At 38.3% G+C, this 24,138-nt stretch overlaps 1 protein-coding gene across 1 annotated transcript; it reads right to left on the bottom strand.

Annotated features, from left to right (window-relative positions):
• LOC134806848 (vacuolar protein-sorting-associated protein 36) lies at nucleotides 1–21,664 on the bottom strand. Its single transcript, XM_063780249.1, has 7 exons — nucleotides 21,377–21,664; nucleotides 21,024–21,219; nucleotides 14,439–14,797; nucleotides 14,032–14,196; nucleotides 13,358–13,458; nucleotides 10,447–10,561; nucleotides 1–601 (listed from the first exon to the last, which is right to left on the bottom strand). Exons 1-7 carry the CDS (start codon nucleotides 21,470–21,472, stop codon nucleotides 428–430), a joined length of 1,206 nt encoding a protein of 401 aa, XP_063636319.1. The 5' UTR covers nucleotides 21,473–21,664; the 3' UTR covers nucleotides 1–427.
• Between the last annotated feature and the right edge of the window lie 2,474 nt (nucleotides 21,665–24,138).

Genomic DNA, 24,138 nt, shown 5'->3' with positions numbered 1-24,138 from the left:
CTAACATCGTACCTATACCCTTCCAGTTTGATTCACAATCACCCACAGACTAACCCCTATTTCTGTGCAATCACCTATTCGGAAAAGGGCTTTTTCTTCCCTGCTATGAGGGATCTAAGTGGTACTTGTCTGTTCTTTTAATTTAACTAATAACACAACGAAATAAACATAATAGTATGCTCATAAGTCATAATGCTTACGTGGATACTATTTGTTCAGCATATATATATATTTTGAAACATAATAATTTCCTCATAAGTGATGTGAAAGGCAGTAAGTATGTGTCCCATGATAGCAAACATTTTTCCATCTTCCCTCACTACGCTCAAGATTCCATTTTAGAATCCTTCGTTTCAGAATTCATTGTACGCCCACGCCGTAAATGTTATTTTGCTCCCTTGTGACACAATCTATTCTATAAATATTGCTAGGAGGTTTCCCTCAAGAATAGATTTGGATAAAACGCTAGGCCCTCTATGGATTCATCTCTACAGGCGAGCCCTAAACGCTCGGTAGTGAATAAACGCTCCCGTGCCAGCAGGACGGACACATTTGCGATCTGCGAGAGCTTCTCAGGCGTCAAGTTTCCATTTTCTTCGAGCTGTGGAAATTAGACGATTTCATATTACTATGTGCATCCACTTGTTAACACTTATTGCTATGCACAGACCTCCGCCACACACTCGACAAGTGGCACGAGAAGTCGCGAGGGAAGTAGGCAGAGACGTAGTGTAGTACTATGCCTTATGGGAAACGGTCGAAGAGATAGTTCAGCTTCAGAAACCGCTGCCAACTTTGAATATGTTGTACTTCAGCGGAATTACGTCATCAAAATGACTCCCGCTTCGTTGTGGAAATTGCATATTACACCCAAACTATGTATGGCACATACACGTGTGTGGTATTAAATGAAAGCCAATGAAATATACTATATTTAATTTATACACTGTGTTCCAAATTATACAACAGTTTAAGAGAAAATTACAAAGAAATGAAAATGCTGTAAAAAAATATTCGATTATTTGGGTTTTAAAACCAAACCAAAAGTCGGACGTTAAATCAATGTACTACAATATTAAGAGCGCTATTACATTTCGGCGTTGAGCGAGTTTAGGTATTTTACGCGCTGCGGCAGGCCGTGCGAGCTCAGTATGCCGATCCCTTCTACCACACTCGCACTACAATGATGGATTAAACATTCTTGATCCTTCGCGAAGCATATTGAAATCAACCATAACAACACTAACTGTGCTTAACTTTTAAAGTCCTAAAACTGTTATTTGGTAAGTACGAAAATACTAAATGCAGTGCAAATGTAAGTGTGTGCAGTGTTCATAAATTAATTCCCTCAAATCATCCAAAAATCATGCTTCGGATGACTCTGTTTCCTCCTACGTCATACTACCATCATCCGATGTCTAATCAACCATGTAGTAACATGATTAGGCTCGTTTGATTCCAGGGATGCCAACTTAGTGGTTTTACCACTAAATCTAGGGGGAAATAAACCAGCTAGGGGTTTTTTTAGGGGCTAAATATTTTTAGTGGTTTTTTTAGGGATTTTTCTATACCATGTTTGTGTGATATGGAAAAAGTGTTCACGATGTGAGAACCTACATACTATACTGGGAATGAAACGTTATCGATACCATAGGGCATAGTGTATACCACTCTGTGTTGCTTGAATTCGCAAGTTCGACTGAGAAGGAAATACACGGCTGAACGTTCGGATTTACGCTACACAGTGATTTGTAACGTGGTTGTATGATCTTTCGTCGCTTTAAAGGCGGTTTAGACTATACTTTTGGTCGGGCCCCCTTGTCTGGTCGGGAGGTGTTAGGCCGGCCACATACATACGGAATTTTTACCCGGTTTCCTTACGAAATGACCTGTGTGAACGGGACGTGGGACGTCGCTATACATATTCGTAGAGCTGTCTCGTTTGCACATGTCATTTCATACGGAAGACGAATGGAAACCCCGTATATATCCAGAGCTGGGCACCGTTAATCAAAAAGTTAACTTCGTTAATCGTTAATCCGTTAAATAAAAACTTAACTTCGTTAAACGTTAAAACGTTACTTTTCAAAAGTTTTAACGAAAGTTAAAGTTAATCGTTAATCGTTAACTCGAAATCGTAAATATACGCTATAAGAAATAAAACTAGGAGAAATAATCATAAATTTTGATTTTTGTTATAAAGACTAATCTACTAATTAACATGGTAATCATTACTAATTAATAATAGGATAGCCAATAAAAATATCATTCGCTAGCATCTGCCATAAGGTGCATGTGCCTCTTCATGAACATGAGCATATTAAAATTGTCGTCTGATAGCGACGCCCGTTTTGGAGAAAAAATATCTTTTCCCGCCGAAAACAGGCGTTCCACAGCAGCAGGTATACTAATGTTATATTTGAGGCAGCGCGCGACCTTGGTGTGAGTAGGTACTTAGGTATTAACGATTAACGGACTTAAGAAAAGTTAACGGAAGTTAACAAGTCCGTTACAGATTTTTAAAGTTAACTTAAAAGTTAATCCGTTACTCGAAAACTTAACTTCGTTAATTAACGATTAACGGATTAACGAGTGAATGCCCAGCTTTGTATATATCATAATCTTTATTGTATAAGCAATAATTAAAAGCAAGGAAGTACGGCGGAGCAGGGAGAGGCAGGGTACTTCTATACGTGCGCGGTAGTCTATTACGGCTATAAGTTTGATCTAGGTGTTGGGCTCCTCCAAAAGTGTCGTGTAATTCGTGTAATCTTGCGTGACTTTTACTCCAACAAATAAAATGTTATAGTTAATAGTAGATTGTTAACCAAGGGATGAAATCACTCATTTCTGCCGAGGTAGTTTGGCCGAGGCTGAACTGATGCCTTTCACCAGAGTTAAACACTCTACTTTTCATTTCGAGTACGAGGAAAGTAAAATGCATGTGTTTTTTTTAAAACATGACTAAGTATACATTTTTATAGTATTTTTTGAGGGTACTTTCAATTAATTATTTAGGCAAAAGTATCGTTATTTATGGAATGGGGAGTCAAATATCAGAATGGAAATTGTATAACAAATCCCAAATTTTATACCCAAATTTCAATTGCATATCGTAAACAAAATAAAAAAATATTACTTGGATTGGAACCTAAAATGCAGAAACGTATCATTTTCTGCACACCTTTTAGAACAATAATAATCCTCTTTCAGAGCATGAAAAATGAAAAAACTATTTAACGTTCATATGTATGATCGAAAAATGTCGAACCGGTTGAAAATCATAATAATGTACTAAATTCTGGAAAATGTATAAATAAAGAATTAATTAAACGTATAATTTCTTTTATTTTTTTATTTAGTGGTTTTTCCAAAATAATAGTACAGTTTTAGGGGTTTTTAAGTTGAGCTCTAGGGGTAAAAAAAAATTGGAGTTGGCAACCCTGTTTGATTCGTCTCAACAAGATCTTTGACACTGAAGATACACAGGGTCTGATGATGGAGCTGGAAGGTGGCCACGGGTACCAGTCTATCATGTAACTAAACCACTTCGTGTTTGGGCTCGTTTGATTCGTCTCAACAAGATCTTTGACACTGAAGATACACAGGGTCTGATGATGGAGCTGGAAGGTGGCCACGGGTACCAGTCTATCGTGTAACTAAACAACTTCGTGTTTGGGCTCGTTTGATTCGTCTCAACAAGATCTTTGACACAAGACAGTACTCAGGGTCTGATGATGGAGCTGGAAGGTGGTCACCATTACCAATCAACCATGCAACTAAACCACATCGTGTTTAGGCTCGTTTGATTCGTCTCAACAAGATCTTTGACACTAGGTGATACACCAAACACGAAGCCCAAACACGATGTCCAAACACGAAGCCCAAACACGTAGCCCAAACACGTAGCCCAAACACGAAGTGGTTCAGTTACGTGATAGACTGGTACCCGTCGCCACCTTCGAGCTCCATCATCAGACCCTGAGTAGTATCTTGTGTCAAAGATCTTGTTGCGACGAATCAAACGAGCCCAAACACGAAGTGGTTCAGTTACATGGTAGACTGGTACCCGTGGCCACAGTCCAGCTCCATCATCAGACTCTGAGTACTAACTTTTGTCAAAGATCTTGTTGCGACGAATCGAACGAGCCCAAGCTAGATATGAGCGCCGCGCCGGCGCGCCGCCGCCGCCGACAAAATTTTCGCGCTGCCGCCGCCGACGATGCGCTATCGGCGTGGCATCGGCGTGGCATCGGCGTGACCTTGTTAGATACTACTACTTGCAAAATCAAAAAATATATAAGTTATTGAGTTTAGATCTTTAACGGCGCCACTCCGAATAGTTTATAGACATTCAAAAGGCATTTTAGGTCCATATAATTCAAAAATATCGATGAGAAATGCAAACTTTTCTTGCTGGTAGCCGCGCTAGCGCTACTAGTCTTAGGGTAACGACACTAATATCAATAGATATGGGACTTTGTTTAAACTGAATACGATGGTCAGTTGTTGATGGATTCGGGAACTTATAGATTTAATTAATTGTAACATTTCAAATAATTTAATTTTTTTTAAATTGTAATATGTATAAGAATAAGAAACATCTTCAATGTTGTGAGTCCGTCTTTTGTAATTTTTTTGATGTGCAATAAAGTTTAAAATAAATAATTAAATAAATGTTCATTATGGCGCTCAGCGGCGGCCTTTGGGAGTGGCGAAAGGAGCAATCGCCCGAGGCTTGCAAAATAAACCGAGCAATTTTTCTTAATATTTTTGATCTGGAATTAAGCATGGTTTAACGTTTTTAAAAGGTCTAAAAAGGAGTTAAATTTTTGCCTCGCCTTTTAAAACCCTTGGTAATTGGTTCTTGTCCGATCTTAGCTCCACTCCACCTCGGCCTTTGGCCTCGCACGAATGCGCCCGCAGGAAAGCTCCATTTCTTCAATATGGCCTCGGGCTTTATCGGCCTTTGGCCTCGCTTACGCTGGACGCCTAGTTCAATTCCAAGCTCTGGTCTCTTGCAGCTTGGCCTTCGGCCTCACACAGAAGCGCGCCTCAATTGGCGCTCCAGGCTGACCCCATCTTTGCAGAGTTCAACCGTCACCCAAGCTCACACTTGGCATTCGATTCTAAGCTTTATGCCTGCAGCTGATGCAGCTCAACCTCTGGCCTCGCATGGGGAGGTGTCGGAATCAGGTCTTCCGAGCTAGGTGGTGCTCGGCGTTGTCCACGCTTTTAGACATAAATCGGTTTTGTTGGATCGATATTGGTTAATGACGGAGCTCGATTTTCCTCACTCCGGCTCTTTGGACTGTCGAAGTTTCCCTGATACAGTCTATGCTTATTTTTTACTTAGCACAAAGGATAAGGGCCTCGCAAAGATCTTTTGGCCGGAGCATCGCCAAGATTAAGACCGCCTCTGATACCGTTTATCTACAGTTTATGCGATATAAAAATTTTTTTCGTACGGTCAGCCAAGAAAGTGTTAAACCACTTTCTAGGCTGACTGTACAGTCGCCATCAGATATATCGGAGCGGCCAAGGTGCTCACAAATATCGGAACACGCCTCTATTGTCAGGGCGTTAGAGCGCGTGTTCAGATATTGTGAACACCTTGGCCGCTCCGATATATCTGATGGCGACTGTACCATTATTTAATAAATTTTCCTTGAAATTATAAAATGCACCCGTTTTATAACGTTCTTATGGCAAAAACGTGTTATTTCGGTAAATTTTGGTTTAAATTTTTTTTTCATTAAACAAAAGTCTTTCAAGGCCACGCCGCCGATACGCCGCCGCCGCCGATCGATTTTGACCGGCGCGCCGCCGCCGGCTAAATGCCTATCGACGCTCATATCTAGCCAAGCACGAAGTGGTTTAGTTGCATGGTTGATTGGTACCGGTGACCACTTTCCGGCTCCATCATCAGACCCTGAGTACTATCTTGTGTCAAAGATCTTGTTGAGACGAATCAAACGAGCCCAAACACGAAGTGGTTTAGTTGCATGGTTGATTGGTACCGGTGACCACATTCCGGCTCCATCATTAGACCTTGAGTACTATCTTGTGTCAAAGATCTTGTTGAGATGAATAAAACGAGCCTAAACACGAAGTGGTTTAGTTGCATGGTTGATTGGTACCGGTGACCACCTTCCGGCTCCATCATCAGACCCTGAGTACTATCTTGTGTCAAAGATCTTGTTGAGACGAATCAAACGAGCCCAAACACGAAGTGGTTTAGTTGCATGGTTGATTGGTACCGGTGACCACCTTCCGGCTCCATCATTAGACCATGAGTACTATCTTGTGTCAAAGATCTTGTTGAGATGAATAAAACGAGCCTAAACACGAAGTGGTTTAGTTGCATGGTTGATTGGTACCGGTGACCACCTTCCGGCTCCATCATCAGACCCTGAGTACTATCTTGAGTCAAAATTAATACATATAGAATGTCAGGTCGTTTCAAATATTTTTAATCCTGTCCGGTAGTTTATTAAACTGTACCATTATAAATTATAATACTATAAAAACAGTGCTAGGATCAAAGTCTCTCGTTGCGGTTTACACGCACACAGTAATAGCGTTTTACACGGCGCCCGCCGCACACAATGATAAAAAATCTCGTTGTCGCCGTTGAAAATGTGCGGAGCCGACCGACACACGTCCTGCCTCTACAAGCTCTGCCGCGGCACTGAGCTGGCGCAGCGCGCGTCATCGGTAATATAGAGTAGTTTTCAAAAAATTGCTAAAAAGTTATAGTAGAATTTCATAAACACTAATGTATACCAACAGTATAAGCAAACGTTGCAGATTGCTTGAGTATGAAAATGACTTCGATATTAAGTAGATTTTCGTAGGAATTGACACTTGTTTCGGAGAGAAAATTGAGTTCGTTTTACTTTGATTTTCTCTTTCTCAAAGGTGTGTAGGAAAAATATCGTTTGATATGCCTAAAGTACAGGGTATTAGTAATACAAAATAGCCAGGTTTAGCAGAGTAAACTTCTCAACATTTCCAAATAAGAGCTTGCCATTCAGTGCTTCACGGGGTTTTTCGGAAACGACCATCAGAAAAAAAATCATTACTAATTTAATAAGTCCTTTTTCTAATATTTACAACGATATTTAAAAATATAAGAAGACGCTTTTACTGGAACAAGTACTCATTGTTTCTAATAATGAGCACAAAGTCCTGAATTTCGTCGACTAGTATCATCAATTTTGCGTTATTTCGACTTTTCTTGTAAGAGCGCTCTTAAAGATGACATTTCAAGCCTTACACGGATACCAATAAAATCAAAATTTGACCAAAATTGTGGAAATTATGCTTCAAAATGTAGGTATTCGCCAGAACAAATGCATTAAAATTTAAAAAATCCAAATTGGTCATTTTCAGGATAATCTGCATAAGCTTCTAGTATGTTATTAGCAATATGACCTAGATTCTAAAACTGCCGGGAGACCATCTCTATTGTCCCTGGGTAATAAATAATGACGTCATACAAATAATCACTGCTGAAATTCGCAAAATGTAAATTATAGCAATACGATGAGTCACACATACACGTGTGTTACATGTAATGAAAGATTATTTAATGTATTATGATTCACCTAAACATTGTTTGCAAAAAAAATGTACGGTTTAAGAGCTATAAACAAAGAAATACCACTTTTTATGAAAAAAGTAGGTATATATCGATTTTATAGCTAAACTAAAAAGGTTAATAAAGTGTTGCGTATAACATTAAAGAAACCAGTTATTCAACTATATGTCACAACTTAAATTTTAAATTTCCGATAAAAACTGTGGAAGCTGTAGAAAAAAAACTAAAGCGCGCCAACAATTCTACTTTAATGCGCTCATATTTTGCAAAGAATCGTTCTAATTATCGAGTAATTAAATGAAAGAATATTACATAAAATACATGGAAAGGACATTTTCGACTGGAATATTAATTTATAAATTGGATTTGCTTGATAAACAAGCCAAATAACTGTTGCTTTAAGTACCTAATCTCGTCCTTTGAAAGTCGGTTAAAATGTGGCTTTTGTCACCTGGGCCACAAAGACGAATGAATTGCACCTCATTTATCAAAATCAGTTCAGTAGTTTCATGTAAACAATACATATATACGTAGACAGCAGTTCCTGCCGGAGTCGAGTAAAAATATGAATATGAAATATTATTATCATGGCCTAACGCTACCAATATTATAGAAATGTAAAGTTACATGCCAGTGAGTAGGTACATGCCTAATACAAAATGCTTTATCGAGGCTTATAACATACATCACCTCAATTAGCCTTATATAGAAACAAAATTTAACTACGAGCGTAGCGAGTAGTTCGAAAAGTGGAATCTTGAGTATTGCAAGAGTTTCCTGAGAAGGCTGGCAGCATTTTCCCTCTGATCCTGTGAAATATAGGTCAGCCCTCTGATAAATGACATGAAACTACTGAACTGATTTTGATAAATGAGGTGCAATTTATTCGTCTTTGTAGCCCAGGTGACAAAAGCCACATTTTAACCGACTTTCAAAGGAGGAGGTTAGGTACTTAAAGAAACAGTTAGTTTGCTTGTTTATCAAGCAAATCCAATTTATAAATTAATTCCAGTCACAAATGTCGTTTTCAAGTATTTTATGTAATATTCTTTCATTTACTACTCGATAATTAGAACTATTCTCTGAAAAATATGAGCGCATTAATGTAGAATTGTTGGCGCGCTTTAGTTTTTTTTTCTACAATTTCCAGTTTTTATCGGAAATTTAAAATTTAAGTTGTGATATATAGTTGAATAACCGGTTTCTTTAATTTTATACGCAACACTTTATTAACCTTTTTAGTTTAGCTATAAAATCGATATACACCTACTTTTTTCATAAAAAGTGGTATTTCTTTGTTTATAGCTCTTAAACCGTACATTTTTTTGCAAACAATGTTTAGGTGAATCATAATACATTTAATAATCTTTCATTACATGTAACACACGTGTATGTGTGACTCATCGTATAGCTATAATTTACATTTTGCGAATTTCGGCAGTGATTTTTTGTATGACGTCATTATTTATTACCCAGGGACAATAAAGACGGTCTCCCGGCAGTTTTAGAATCCAGGTCATATTGCTAATAACATACTAGAAGCCTATTACGATTATCCTGAAAATGACCAATTTGGATTTTTTTAACTTTAATGCAGTTGTTCTGGCGAATATCTACATTTTGATGCATAATTTCCACAATTTTGGTCAAATTTTGATTTTGTTGGTATCGGTGTAAGGCTTGAGACGTCATCTTTAATATTGTAGTACATTGCTTTAACGTCCGACTTTTGGTTTGGTTGTAAATTCCAAATAATAGAATATTTTTTTTACATCATATTGATTTCTTTGTAAATTTCTCTTAAACTGTTGTATAGTTTGGTACACGGTGTATAAATTAAATATAGTATATTTCATTGGCTTTCATTTAATACCACACACGTTTATGTGCCATACATAGTTTGGGTGCAATATGCAATTTTCGCAACGAAGCGCGAGTCATTTTGATGACGTAATTCTGCTGAAGTAGATGGCCGGCGCCGCTGTCTCCCGGCAGGTTTGGAGACCCAATGCCATGCCCAACAACATATTAAAAGTTGGCAGCGGTTTCCGAATCTGAACTATATTCCCATAAGGCAGTGCACTAGTGTGTCCACGTCACATTTATCTTTCTTTCAGAGCAATTAAATATTTCCGAAAATATTATGTTTACCAAATAATGGTTTTCGAAGATTCGTTTTGAAAAACCTATCTAACGACACCCCACATTATAGGGTTGAAGCGAAAAGAAATCATCCCCAGTTTGCGTGTTGGGGAACTACCCAAATAAAAAATATTTCTACTTATACTGCAGAACGTGATCCAAGACCTAAAAAAGTAAGTCAATGTTGCCACTTTTTACTAGCGCGTCTTGTATTTATATAAAAATAAGTAAATAAAAGTACTTTTGTAAATCGTAGGAGTAAAATTACTAATAAATAAATTAACTTAGCGTGATTATTTATCAAAAGGAATTTACTATTTTACAAACAAATTATTGCAGTGGCAACATTGTCTACTTATTTTGGTCTTGAATTACGTTTTGCAGTTTAGTTTTAATTTGACTTTACGACTTTGTCTATGGAACTAGCTGCGGAGAGCCTACCGCGATGCACGTTCGACCCTGTTGCCTCTCTGTTGCACTTGTAAATTCGTATGTAAGTGTGACAGGAAGGCAACACGTCGAAAGTGGTTAGCGGTAGGCCCTCAGATATCCATGCCCAATTTGAGCTTTCTAGAACTAAAGATCACGGTGCATAGCCGCGGACGGATAGACAAGACGGACATGGCGAAAATAAGGGTTCCTAGTTGACTACGGAACCAAAGTAGCTATAAAAGCTTGTATCAAAAGTTAAACTTATTTACCATAGTACACGTGGTCTTGGCTACTTCCTCGTCTCGTTGGCTGTTCATTTGCAGGACGCAGGCCCCACTTGGGAATTTCCGGAGCGACATGGGAGCACCAATAGTTTGGAGTAACCTGGAACACAATACGTCAATGTAGTAGGTAGGTATTTGAAACACATAGAAATACACACATAGAAATAGGTTTTAGGGACTCACTACATAGGGGCTGTCCAGACCCCCCCCCCCCCCCCCCAATTATAAATGACGTCATTCATGAATAGCCCCATAGTTGTAAAGTGTGCGTGTTGCTGTTGACTGGTTCTCATACATAGTAATCCAGGTTTAGTACTTTTTTACTGTTTGTTATTTTCTGTGCAAACAAATGGTGACACCTATAGCACGAATGCGCCACGATAGTATAGTCTGTTCGAGATCCTGAAAACGGTGAAAAATAAAGATAATACTCCTATAAATACGTGTGATACCTCATTAGTTTCGTCATGATGCCTAGAAAAATGTATTCGAAGCGTGTACGAGGGTCGCACTGAAATATTCGGGAATGGGACACTTAGAAATAACATAATAGAAACAGGCATATAATTTATAAAAATGTAACTCTTTATAAAACTTTTAAGGTATATTCCATTTGGTTGTCATTTGTATTTAAGAATTACTGGCAATTTGAAAATTGTATGTCGAACATTATTTGAATTTTTGGCCAAGTGATTTTTCGGATCATATTTTTAAACGGTTTTCAATATGCCCTCAGCGAACAAATAAAAGTTACAATGGGCTTCTGTTATTTTTTTATGAACTAGAGTTCATCGTACGCTCGTTTGCAGTTAAAATTAAATATGAAAGTCACTTTCATTTTATCCCATGGGTGATCTTAAAGAAGCATGTCATTCCAAAGCGACGTCAAAAATTAAAATCGCATTTGTGCTGTTAATTAAAAAGACTGCCAAAAAAGTTGCATATCGGCAGATTTCGACATTCCTAAATATTCATATGACAACAGTAAAAAAATCTTTTATATATATATATATATGTAAAAAAACTTCAATTCCGTTGGCTACTCCACGAATTTCATACAAAACCACTAAGGCCCCAAAATCGCCATACAAAAAGGACTTTGGGATTATGAGCCGTGTGCATTACAGAATGATTACTTTCAAAAGAAAATTTATATGCGTGGTCAGTTTGAGTTTAAGTATGTATTAAAATAAAGATTGACCGTCTAGATGCGACAGTTTTCTCTATTCCCGACATTTTCAGTGCAACCCTCGTATTAGCACACAAAAAATATTAAAAGTTATAAACAAAAAAAGGGGGGGACTACTATTCCGCTTTTTCCTGATGATACCATCCACAACAGACTTATCGTAACCATTCGAAACTGCTAAGTGATAAATATTATTTAATTCAATCTGATAGTGTTCATCAGAAAGAGGCACAGTCAACATTCTATGCACATAACAATGAAAAGCAGCCAACAGCAGCAGCAGTTAGCAGTTTCGAATGGTTACGATAAGTCTGTTGTGGATGGTATCATCAGGAAAAAGCGGAATAGGTTTCTGGAACAACTGGAAATAATTAGGTACAACAATAGGGGCATGATTCTTAACGAACAATTGAATGTTGCGTCATCGCCGTTATTACGAATTTTTCCATCTCACTCACACTTGCACGGTAGGGGGAGTGGTCAAGGTATAAATATGGCCGACCATTCTAGATAGGTCATTCCGTTGCCGGGCGTCAGACCGTCAACAACTCCTGAGGATGCCTCGTAGAGAGGCGAAACACGTGTCGAGGTTTATTCTTTTGGTGGTGGTTTGTTATATTTATTTGGGTATTTATTTTTGCGGTGGGAGGGTGGGAATATTAATTGCATGTAAAAATACGCAAGTAAGTATAACGGGTTAGCACTGATTGACTAGCACGTTATCTTTTCGCGGATTAGCAAAGTAATATTTTGGTTTTAATTATGTTTTAAGTATTTACCCAATATCTCAAAAAGTATTAATGTTTAAGAAACCAAAATTAATATTATAAAAGAAGAGGATATTTCGAATAAAACACTCCATACTTGCAGAACTGTATCTCCATTATTTATACTTTTTATTCAACACTGAACACAGCCCTCCGCGCCTCATTTTCGGGAAACGCGCGTGGCGTGAAAAAGCGATTACGTAACATTAAATATAATTTTAAAGGTATTAAATATTCATTGAAAAATTAAAAAAAAAATATGGTGTATTTATAACATGTCAACAAATGTAATAGTTGTAGAAATTTATCTTAAAGTTATTTTTTCAACAAGTTAGGCAATTGTTAATGAATGAACAAAATTTTCTCGAAATTCCTTCTTTATTGAAAACGAAAAAAAAATGTATAAATAACTATTGTAAAATTTCGTCGCTTTCTAGAGCCTTTCTCATATACATGCTTAATAAGATCACGTTATAAAAGTTCTGAAAAAATTAATAGTTTGGTTATAATATTGTTTTATATTTTACAATTTTACCTTGATTTTTCGTTTTTCGTCAATTTTCTATGTTATTCTAAACTTATTTTAAGCAAAGTATAAACTTTATTAAAACTTTTATAATGTGATCTTATTTTAAAGCGACAACGTATTTCGCCCTTTTTTGTTTATAACTTTTGATATTTTTTGTGTGCTAATACACGCTTCGAATACATTTTTCTAGACATTACGAATCTAATGAGGTATCACACGTATTTTTAGGAGTATTATCTCTATTTTTCACCGTTTTCCGTTTCTCGAACAGACTATAGTACGTAAACCACACAAACCGCGCGCGAGGTAGATTTCCCCTCTTTCTCTAGTTAATACAGTTAGAAAAGGGTAGTCAATCTCGCGCGCTATAGTTCTGGATCTTTAAATTTTTAGGCAATAAGTAGATCTTACTTGCAAGCATTTAGTAAGTCTTCGGGAGATATTAATTCCAACCCTCTTGCTCGGTTCACGCGACACCAAACATCAGACAGAGACATAATTCCTCCACATTCCTGTAACAATACAAAATATTACATGCAATGCTAGCCCTAATTAATTAATTGCTAGTTGAGCTAATTAATTAATTATTGAAGATTTATAAATGTGTATTTGACTTTTTTTGTTGGATTATGAATAATGATCGTACCACGACTGCCTTAAGGAGGCGTAAAGTTGTGGCTGAGGAGCAACTTTGCGCGACCGGCGACGGCGGCGCCTATAGGTGGGAAAAGGTATGATCGCTGTGTCTCGCTCCAACCTATGGTTGCCGCCGCCGCCGTCGCCGGTCGCGCATGGTCGTGGCCGAGCCGTAAGCAGTGTCAAACTTTAATATTTGCTAACGTCTACGTAACATACTTTCTATACATCTCGCTCGCACTAATATGCGAGTACGAGTGAGAGGCATAGAAAATAAGTTACGACGTGTACGTAATATGTCAGTGTCAAACTGGTGGTAGCCGTGCTATTTAGATTAGGTTAGCCTTTGCCTAAAATGGTTGTCAGTGCGTTGCCGGCCTTAAGATGGGAGTTTATTGAAGGTCGTATTCATTCCACAGTTCAAATCTATTTAAAATCGGTAAATTTACCATCAATACAGCCACCATCATATCCGAGATCTGTTGCGCCAGCCCCATGTAGTAATCGGAATCAGACCGGAACGCATCTCTGGTGACCGGGTCGTCGATGCCTAGACTCATCAGGTATGCCTTGAACCTCACCGTGTCATCTTCTGATATATCACCCTGTTTTTCCTGTAAAATAATTGAGCGAGCATGAGCGAAGGACTATATGTTTCGGATTGGGCAAAAATGCTTTTGTATGTCCTCCTCTGCAGGTCACAATTCTTCACCGACACATGAAATTTTGTGAACAAGTTCGATGACTAAATAGATTTTTTTTGCGCATGGCCAATACATGTGTTTTATACCAAAACCTGCCGAAACTGAATCTCATTTGGACACTGTATTAAATTAATAAGAATACCAAAACTTACCCTTATCTTAGTAGAAATATTTTTAGACACTGCAACCATTTCTTTAGCTTTCTCCATAAGTTTAGTCAAGTCCTTAAATGCCACTGTGATACTTTCATCTGTTGCTCTATGTTGCTCCTCTATACTTCTTTCAATTCCGATTATACCAGATCTTATTTTAGAATTCATTGGTGCTACTGAGGGTTTAGGGCTAGCATTGGGGCTTGAGGCAGAGAGAGGGGAAGCTGGGGTTTGTTGTTCCCATGCTTTTGCACTGACTGCTTCATTTAGTGCTTTGTAAAAGGCGGAGTCTATACCATCTTTAAACGATAATTTTACAAAGTGGTAGGGACTCACTACAGCTGGTCCTGGTCTTTTACCTGTAAGCAAAAGTACACAATGAAAACTACTTTATAAAATTACATTAATCTGATACCATGGTATAATAATATACTCCGCCTGGTACTCCATTCCGAGATTCGCGTATGACCTAACTGACACGCGCCTACGTCATCATGCTGTTTACAGGTTCTCAAACTTTGAAATGTGGGAGAATTTTAACCAACGGTGAAAATTATTTTAACGGCATTAATTTTAAGTTATTCATGTAGAAACATAGTAAAATAAAACAAATCTAATGTATTAAATTAAACTTTATTTATCTATACAAGACAAACGTTTAAAAAACTAATTCACAGTTACACATTAATTACCAAGCTTACGACGTGAAAAGTTTGGAAAACACTGCGACTGCTGACACTGAGCGAGAAGGAAATAACAATTAACACGCGTTCGACAAGGATGACGGTCAGGGCATGAAGTTATCTAGATCCGAATTGTCAAATGTGCACAGCGCTATCCTGTTGCCAGTAGTATAAACAGAATTACCCGAAAGTCTGAAATTTCTTTCGTGAATCGGAAGATATTGCTAACGAGTAATTAAAAATGACGTGTTATTGTAAAATTTAAGCTAAAATACATATAAATGAAAATTATAGGTATAATGTACCCATGTAACATGTTATGTTGAAATAAAGTGGCAATGTTATTGTGACGTAGGCCCGTGTCACTCTGGGAATGGAAGACCATGTTTTATTAGACCATGTCTGATACCATCTCCCTGAAGATGAATAGTCAAGTGTAATTGCTGTAAAGTTGTTAAGAGCGCTATTACATTTCGGCGTTGAGCGAGTTTAGGTATTTTACGCGCTGCGGCAGGCCGTGCGAGCTCAGTATGCCGATCCCTTCTACCACACTCGCACTACAATGATGGATTAAACATTCTTGATCCTTCGCGAAGCATATTGAAATCAACCATAACAACACTAACTGTGCTTAACTTTTAAAGTCCTAAAACTGTTATTTGGTAAGTACGAAAATACTAAATGCAGTGCAAATGTAAGTGTGTGCAGTGTTCATAAATTAATTCCCTCAAATCATCCAAAAATCATGCTTCGGATGACTCTGTTTCCTCCTACGTCATACTACCATCATCCGATGTCTAATCAACCATGTAGTAACATGATTAGGCTCGTTTGATTCGTCTCAACAAGATCTTTGACACTGAAGATACACAGGGTCTGATGATGGAGCTGGAAGGTGGCCACGGGTACCAGTCTATCATGTAACTAAACCACTTCGTGTTTGGGCTCGTTTGATTCGTCTCAACAAGATCTTTGACACTGAAGATACACAGGGTCTGATGATGGAGCTGGAAGGTGGCCACGGGTACCAGTCTATCGTGTAACTAAACAACTTCGTGTTTGGGCTCGTTTGATTCGTCTCAACAAGATCTTTGACACAAAACAGTACTCAGGGTCTGATGATGGAGCTGGAAGGTGGTCACCATTACCAATCAACCATGCAACTAAACCACATCGTGTTTAGGCTCGTTTGATTCGTCTCAACAAGATCTTTGACACTAGGTGATACACCAAACACGAAGCCCAAACACGATGTCCAAACACGAAGCCCAAACACGTAGCCCAAACACGTAGCCCAAACACGAAGTGGTTCAGTTACGTGATAGACTGGTACCCGTCGCCACCTTCGAGCTCCATCATCAGACCCTGAGTAGTATCTTGTGTCAAAGATCTTGTTGCGACGAATCAAACGAGCCCAAACACGAAGTGGTTCAGTTACATGGTAGACTGGTACCCGTGGCCACAGTCCAGCTCCATCATCAGACTCTGAGTACTAACTTTTGTCAAAGATCTTGTTGCGACGAATCGAACGAGCCCAAGCTAGATATGAGCGCCGCGCCGGCGCGCCGCCGCCGCCGACAAAATTTTCGCGCCGCCGCCGCCGACGATGCGCTATCGGCGTGGCATCGGCGTGACCTTGTTAGATACTACTACTTGCAAAATCAAAAAATATATAAGTTATTGAGTTTAGATCTTTAACGGCGCCACTCCGAATAGTTTATAGACATTCAAAAGGCATTTTAGGTCCATATAATTCAAAAATATCGATGAGAAATGCAAACTTTTCTTGCTGGTAGCCGCGCTAGCGCTACTAGTCTTAGGGTAACGACACTAATATCAATAGATATGGGACTTTGTTTAAACTGAATACGATGGTCAGTTGTTGATGGATTCGGGAACTTATAGATTTAATTAATTGTAACATTTCAAATAATTTAATTTTTTTTTAATTGTAATATGTATAAGAATAAGAAACATCTTCAATGTTGTGAGTCCGTCTTTTGTAATTTTTTTGATGTGCAATAAAGTTTAAAATAAATAATTAAATAAATGTTCATTATGGCGCTCAGCGGCGGCCTTTGGGAGTGGCGAAAGGAGCAATCGCCCGAGGCTTGCAAAATAAACCGAGCAATTTTTCTTAATATTTTTGATCTGGAATTAAGCATGGTTTAACGTTTTTAAAAGGTCTAAAAAGGAGTTAAATTTTTGCCTCGCCTTTTAAAACCCTTGGTAATTGGTTCTTGTCCGATCTTAGGTCCACTCCACCTCGGCCTTTGGCCTCGCACGAATGCGCCCGCAGGAAAGCTCCATTTCTTCAATATGGCCTCGGACTTTATCGGCCTTTGGCCTCGCTTACGCTGGACCCCTAGTTCAATTCCAAGCTCTGGTCTCTTGCAGCTTGGCCTTCGGCCTCACACAGAAGCGCGCCTCAATTGGCGCTCCAGGCTGACCCCATCTTTGCAGAGTTCAACCGTCACCCAAGCTCACACTTGGCATTCGATTCTAAGCTTTATGCCTGCAGCTGATGCAGCTCAACCTCTGGCCTCGCATGGGGAGGTGTCGGAATCAGGTCTTCCGAGCTAGGTGGTGCTCGGCGTTGTCCACGCTTTTAGTCATAAATCGGTTTTGTTGGATCGATATTGGTTAATGACGGAGCTCGATTTTCCTCACTCCGGCTCTTTGGACTGTCGAAGTTTCCCTGATACAGTCTATGCTTATTTTTTACTTAGCACAAAGGATAAGGGCCTCGCAAAGATCTTTTGGCCGGAGCATCGCCAAGATTAAGACCGCCTCTGATACCGTTTATCTACAGTTTATGCGATATAAAAATTTTTTTCGTACGATCAGCCAAGAAAGTGTTAAACCACTTTCTAGGCTGACTGTACCATTATTTAATAAATTTTCCTTGAAATTAAAAAATGCACCCGTTTTATAACGTTCTTATGGCAAAAACGTGTTATTTCGGTAAATTTTGGTTTAAATTTTTTTTTCATTAAACAAAAGTCTTTCAAGGCGACGCCGCCGATACGCCGCCGCCGCCGATCGATTTTGACCGGCGCGCCGCCGCCGGCTAAATGCCTATCGGCGCTCATATCTAGCCAAGCACGAAGTGGTTTAGTTGCATGGTTGATTGGTACCGGTGACCACTTTCCGGCTCCATCATCAGACCCTGAGTACTATCTTGTGTCAAAGATCTTGTTGAGACGAATCAAACGAGCCCAAACACGAAGTGGTTTAGTTGCATGGTTGATTGGTACCGGTGACCACATTCCGGCTCCATCATTAGACCTTGAGTACTATCTTGTGTCAAAGATCTTGTTGAGATGAATAAAACGAGCCTAAACACGAAGTGGTTTAGTTGCATGGTTGATTGGTACCGGTGACCACCTTCCGGCTCCATCATCAGACCCTGAGTACTATCTTGTGTCAAAGATCTTGTTGAGACGAATCAAACGAGCCCAAACACGAAGTGGTTTAGTTGCATGGTTGATTGGTACCGGTGACCACCTTCCGGCTCCATCATTAGACCATGAGTACTATCTTGTGTCAAAGATCTTGTTGAGATGAATAAAACGAGCCTAAACACGAAGTGGTTTAGTTGCATGGTTGATTGGTACCGGTGACCACCTTCCGGCTCCATCATCAGACCCTGAGTACTATCTTGAGTCAAAATTAATACATATAGAATGTCAGGTCGTTTCAAATATTTTTAATCCTGTCCGGTAGTTTATTAAACTGTACCATTATAAATTATAATACTATAAAAACAGTGCTAGGATCAAAGTCTCTCGTTGCGGTTTACACGCACACAGTAATAGCGTTTTACACGGCGCCCGCCGCACACAATGATAAAAAATCTCGTTGTCGCCGTTGAAAATGTGCGGAGCCGACCGACACACGTCCTGCCTCTACAAGCTCTGCCGCGGCACTGAGCTGGCGCAGCGCGCGTCATCGGTAATATAGAGTAGTTTTCAAAAAATTGCTAAAAAGTTATAGTAGAATTTCATAAACACTAATGTATACCAACAGTATAAGCAAACGTTGCAGATTGCTTGAGTATGAAAATGACTTCGATATTAAGTAGATTTTCGTAGGAATTGACACTTGTTTCGGAGAGAAAATTGAGTTCGTTTTACTTTGATTTTCTCTTTCTCAAAGGTGTGTAGGAAAAATATCGTTTGATATGCCTAAAGTACAGGGTATTAGTAATACAAAATAGCCAGGTTTAGCAGAGTAAACTTCTCAACATTTCCAAATAAGAGCTTGCCATTCAGTGCTTCACGGGGTTTTTCGGAAACGACCATCAGAAAAAAAATCATTACTAATTTAATAAGTCCTTTTTCTAATATTTACAACGATATTTAAAAAGATAAGAAGACGCTTTTACTGGAACAAGTACTCATTGTTTCTAATAATGAGCACAAAGTCCTGAATTTCGTCGACTAGTATCATCAATTTTGCGTTATTTCGACTTTTCTTGTAAGAGCGCTCTTAACCCATTCACTGTCAAAGACATCAATTGACGCGCGCGGCTACAGCCCAATATCAACCTTCGCGTATTCCAACAAGGTACATGATGATGATGATGTGGTCCAAAATATTACCCTGACTTCGCTCCAGGCAACGATGCAGATGGGCGAAGATCGAGAGGCCTGGAGAGCAGTGGTAGGAAGAATAACCCATAGGAGTCACGTCCCTCAGGCATGAGGTCACGACCACGAAGAAGTCATGATGATACACCACACACAACAGCCATGATGCCCATGACATTCAAAGCGTTAATGATAATTAAATACAAACTGTGTAGGTACCTATTTTTCTTCACATTATCCACTTAATCATTAGAACATTGCTATGCGAGACCTCGGCACGTGCTTCGATACCCAACTAAAATTCGATCAAAACATAGTGCAAATCTGTAACAAAGCGCGTAAGTCTCTTGGGTTCGTCTTAAGGCAGTCCAAACTTTTTAATAGGCACCATGTCATTTCGTTACTTTACAACGCCTATGTCTGTAGTGTACTTGAGAGTAACTGCATCATATGGAATCCGCATTATCAAAAACATGTTACCTTAATTGAAAGAGTTCAAAAATCATTTGTCCGGTACCTCTATTATAAAATTCATGGCTTCTACCCTTACATGTACCCAACACTGTTTGTACTAGGAATGGTATCTTACCAAAGCCTTGAAATGCGTAGACGACTTGCTATGGTAAAATATTTCTTTAAAGTGATACGCGGCACATTGTCTAATCCTTCCTTATTACAATTTGTATCGTTTAAAGTACCACTACACATTAGAGGTTCCCTCTGTCCATGCCAACGGCCCCTATTCCTGGTCCCGCACGCCAAGATAAGTCTGAGCAACTCTCCTCTGTATGTGGCCTTGAACCACATCAACAATATTCTGCTCTTTGACCCAACACTGGACTTGTTCTCGCAGTCAGAGTCGAGATTTCTGGCCACAGTCGCTCGCTATTTGGAGTCAATTAACACTCCTACCACAATACAGTATTAGATTACTTTTTACTTGTGCATGTCATGTTAGGTGTAATATGTGCTCAATATATGTATCAAATTTAATGTAAGTATATTAAAATTTAAATTGACCTACCTATAAACTGAAATGTATACATGTTTATCTTATAATTTAACAAAATGTTATTTATGTAATTAATCATTTTATATTTTTGTACTGTGACCTATAACTTTCATGTTTGGCAATTTGCTGTAAATGTAAGTTGGTTAAATAAATAAATAAATGAAATGAAATTGCTGTTAAATTGTGTTGTGACTCACTGTTTCCAGAGTTCCGAGAGCAATTATTTTGTGTTTTAATTTAAAATTATTATAATTTAATATGTTTTACAGGGCCGCAAGATACATTAGTAATTGCTTACCAGGTAAAGCAGGTCCAAGGTGTAATATTATTCTCTTAAGTCCGCCAAGGCCAAATACTCCACTACTTTCTTCTTCAACACAGAACACGTAGTACAAGTGTAGAGAAAGGCAAGTTAGTCCCTTGGGTATGTCGCCAGGCTTGCCCCATAGTATTCTATGAGTTGTTAGGACAACTTCTCCATCCACAAATTGAGTCTAAAAAAATATTAGACTAGTGTGAAAAACAATTGAGTCTAAATAAATACTAGTCGCCAGCCAAGTGTATGAGAATTAGTAAAATAGTAGGCCTGCCTTGCTAATTATTCTGATCATGTTTATATGTTTAATCATCCATATAACAGAAAATACAAACCTTGTCTTCGCCGTCATATATTTTTACGTTCCTATCCCTTTTAATATAATTTTCACCTTCAAACAAACGTGCTTCCATGTATTCGAACCTATCCATCGTAGTGTAATTCAGTTTGGATGCGTAAATATACTTATTTAACTGTAATGGATGTTTATTAACGCGAGTATTGATTTTCCAAAATAGCTAGTGTGATTATAATAACAACATTATTTAAAAATAATTAGTAACACTGTGAAAAAGAATGAATCCTAAAGAATAACCAAGATCAGACAATTTTCAACTTTGAGATAAATCATAAATCTGACGTTGACGCTGTCGCTGTCGCTGACAGATTTGGCTTTGGCAGTGACCATGAAGTTATATTGTTTAAACTGGAGCGAATTGTCACTTTTTTTGCCATACTAATTTGGACCTTATCACCGAGACAGAATGTTGTTCGTACCAGAGGGGCTACCGCGAAAACCGAAATTCGCAAATTGCGGGGATCTTACTCTTTTACTCCAATGAAGGCGTAATTAGAGTGACAGAGAAAAATGCCCGCAATTGATGATTTTCGGTATTGGCGGTAGCCCTACAGACTAGAGAAAACGGTCCACATGAGATAGAAAAACCCGAGCCCTGTGTCTCACTCGCACATGTTGCCAATGTTAAAAAGATACCATTGTGGTAAAAATTATATCAATATACTACTGAAATTCATTACCTTCTTATACTATTTTAGTGCTATATTCCAATTACAGTTCTGATATCTTTTAAGTAATTTGCTAATTATTATGATGTCAATATTATTAACTGATTAAGCCAAGTATGTACGCAACAAAAAAAAAACAGTAAATTGAATATGGTAGAAATTGTAGTAACTTTGAATATTAATTGGTATCCCCAACTTGATGACGATTAGGGTGACCATGATGTCGGTACGATTTGGATTAGGCTTGTGCCTGCTCGGTCACTTCAGAGAGCGCTCCGCTCTCGGTCAAACGAACTAGTTCGGTCTTTTAGTTCCTTTAGTTCAGTTCGGTCGTTGAGAGCCGGGAATGAATAGGAGTCGATTTTTCATTGGTTTCTTTCCAATCTTTGGTAACTGAATACAATTCAACTTGTACGATACGATGTGTCGATATTAAAAATTAAAACACCTTAACATAATTAAAAAATATCAAATATGTCGAAATATATTTGTTTTTCCTTCATATTTTACGGGCTTAGGAGTGTCACGTCGTTCTTTCATCTCGTTCACACTCGTGCCAGCGACATTGACAACCGTTTCGTTCCGTCCATTTTACGTTTCACTCAGTCAAGCGCTCTCGAATCCCACTGAACTAAAGGACCTAAAGACCGATTAAGAGCGTGCAAAAGATTTAGTTCCTTTCGGTCCTTGATGGGATTTCATTCTTAATAGTTCTTAGTTCAGGACCGACTCAAGCCTAATTTGGATCGGTCTTACAAAATTGTTATTTCATACTTAATGTAAAAATAACTTTACCTAAATAGTATACTAATAAATAAATAAAGATATACTTATTTCGGCATGTTTAATTATTCGATTCACGTAATGAGAGCTACATAATTGCCAAAAATTAAACCCGAAGTCCTTGGACATTACAGACTCATATTTATACATAATATTTAATTACTGAGACGTTAATTCTAACTATTTATATATATGTAATCGATTCTATATAGGTTGGGCCGACATTTCCGTCAGTATACAAAAGCGGCAAATTTGAAAATTTTGTTTCAATTACAGATCTACGATGACGCTTAAAGAATAGCTAAAGTATGCAAAAGGGAAGTCATCACGTATATGAACACACCATGAGTATGATATTGATAGTGATAGGTATTTTGTTAAATTATGAATTATGAAGAGCATAAATAGTGTAGAATGCCGGTTTACACAGTTAAATGTAAGTTTTTATTTCGTAGTGTGCTAATATTTTATCATTTTAGTCAATAATCAAGATAATTTCGTGTAAAAACATAAATTGTTACGCTACGCTAGGGCTTGACAAAATGACTAGTATCGATAACCAGTGGGCATAGTAATAATATAAATTTATTTGCGTTGCAAGTGTTGAAAGTAGGAATTAAATTCGCAACGAGTGGTGATAAATTAAAACACGACCGAAGGCAGCGTTTTTAATCGATACGATTTGCGAATTACCAAGTACAACTACAACGTTTTACCCGACCCTGAATATCTGTCTCGCTCTCTCTTATAGCTGTCTTTGATAGAAATAAATAGAAATAGAAAATATTTATTTGGCGTACAAAAACATACCTAGATTACGGTAAGTACAACATAAAGTTAAGAATACAGTAAACATACACCAAATAGGATGCCGCTCAGCATAAGGAGTGTCTGTAAGACACTACGCTGGTTTTCACCCAATACGTACGATGGACGTACGGCGGACCACCTTCCTCACAATCAACTATGATCGCATTGATCGCGATCCAATACGCCCATCCCATCTGTAACAGCTTTTATAACTTTATAACTACTAAATTAAGTAAGGTTGTGTGAAGCGTTTTACAGAAGAGAAAAAAACTTTATCCATCTCTTTTCTGGGGCAATTATACTAGCATAGGGAAAATACAGTATGTTTCTCTCTGATTATGCACGAATGAGAAAAGATCCTGGCCAAACTATACATTCCATCTTATGCTAATATCCCACATTCATATGACTTATGGTCACCCTAATTAGAAAGAGATGGAGGGCTCAGGTTTGACATCTCATGTGGACACACTTTTTG

The sequence above is a fragment of the Cydia splendana genome, chromosome 3, assembly GCF_910591565.1.
Source record: "Cydia splendana chromosome 3, ilCydSple1.2, whole genome shotgun sequence".
Lineage (NCBI taxonomy): Eukaryota > Metazoa > Arthropoda > Insecta > Lepidoptera > Tortricidae > Cydia > Cydia splendana.
This window is presented reverse-complemented; position numbering and strand designations above follow the sequence as displayed.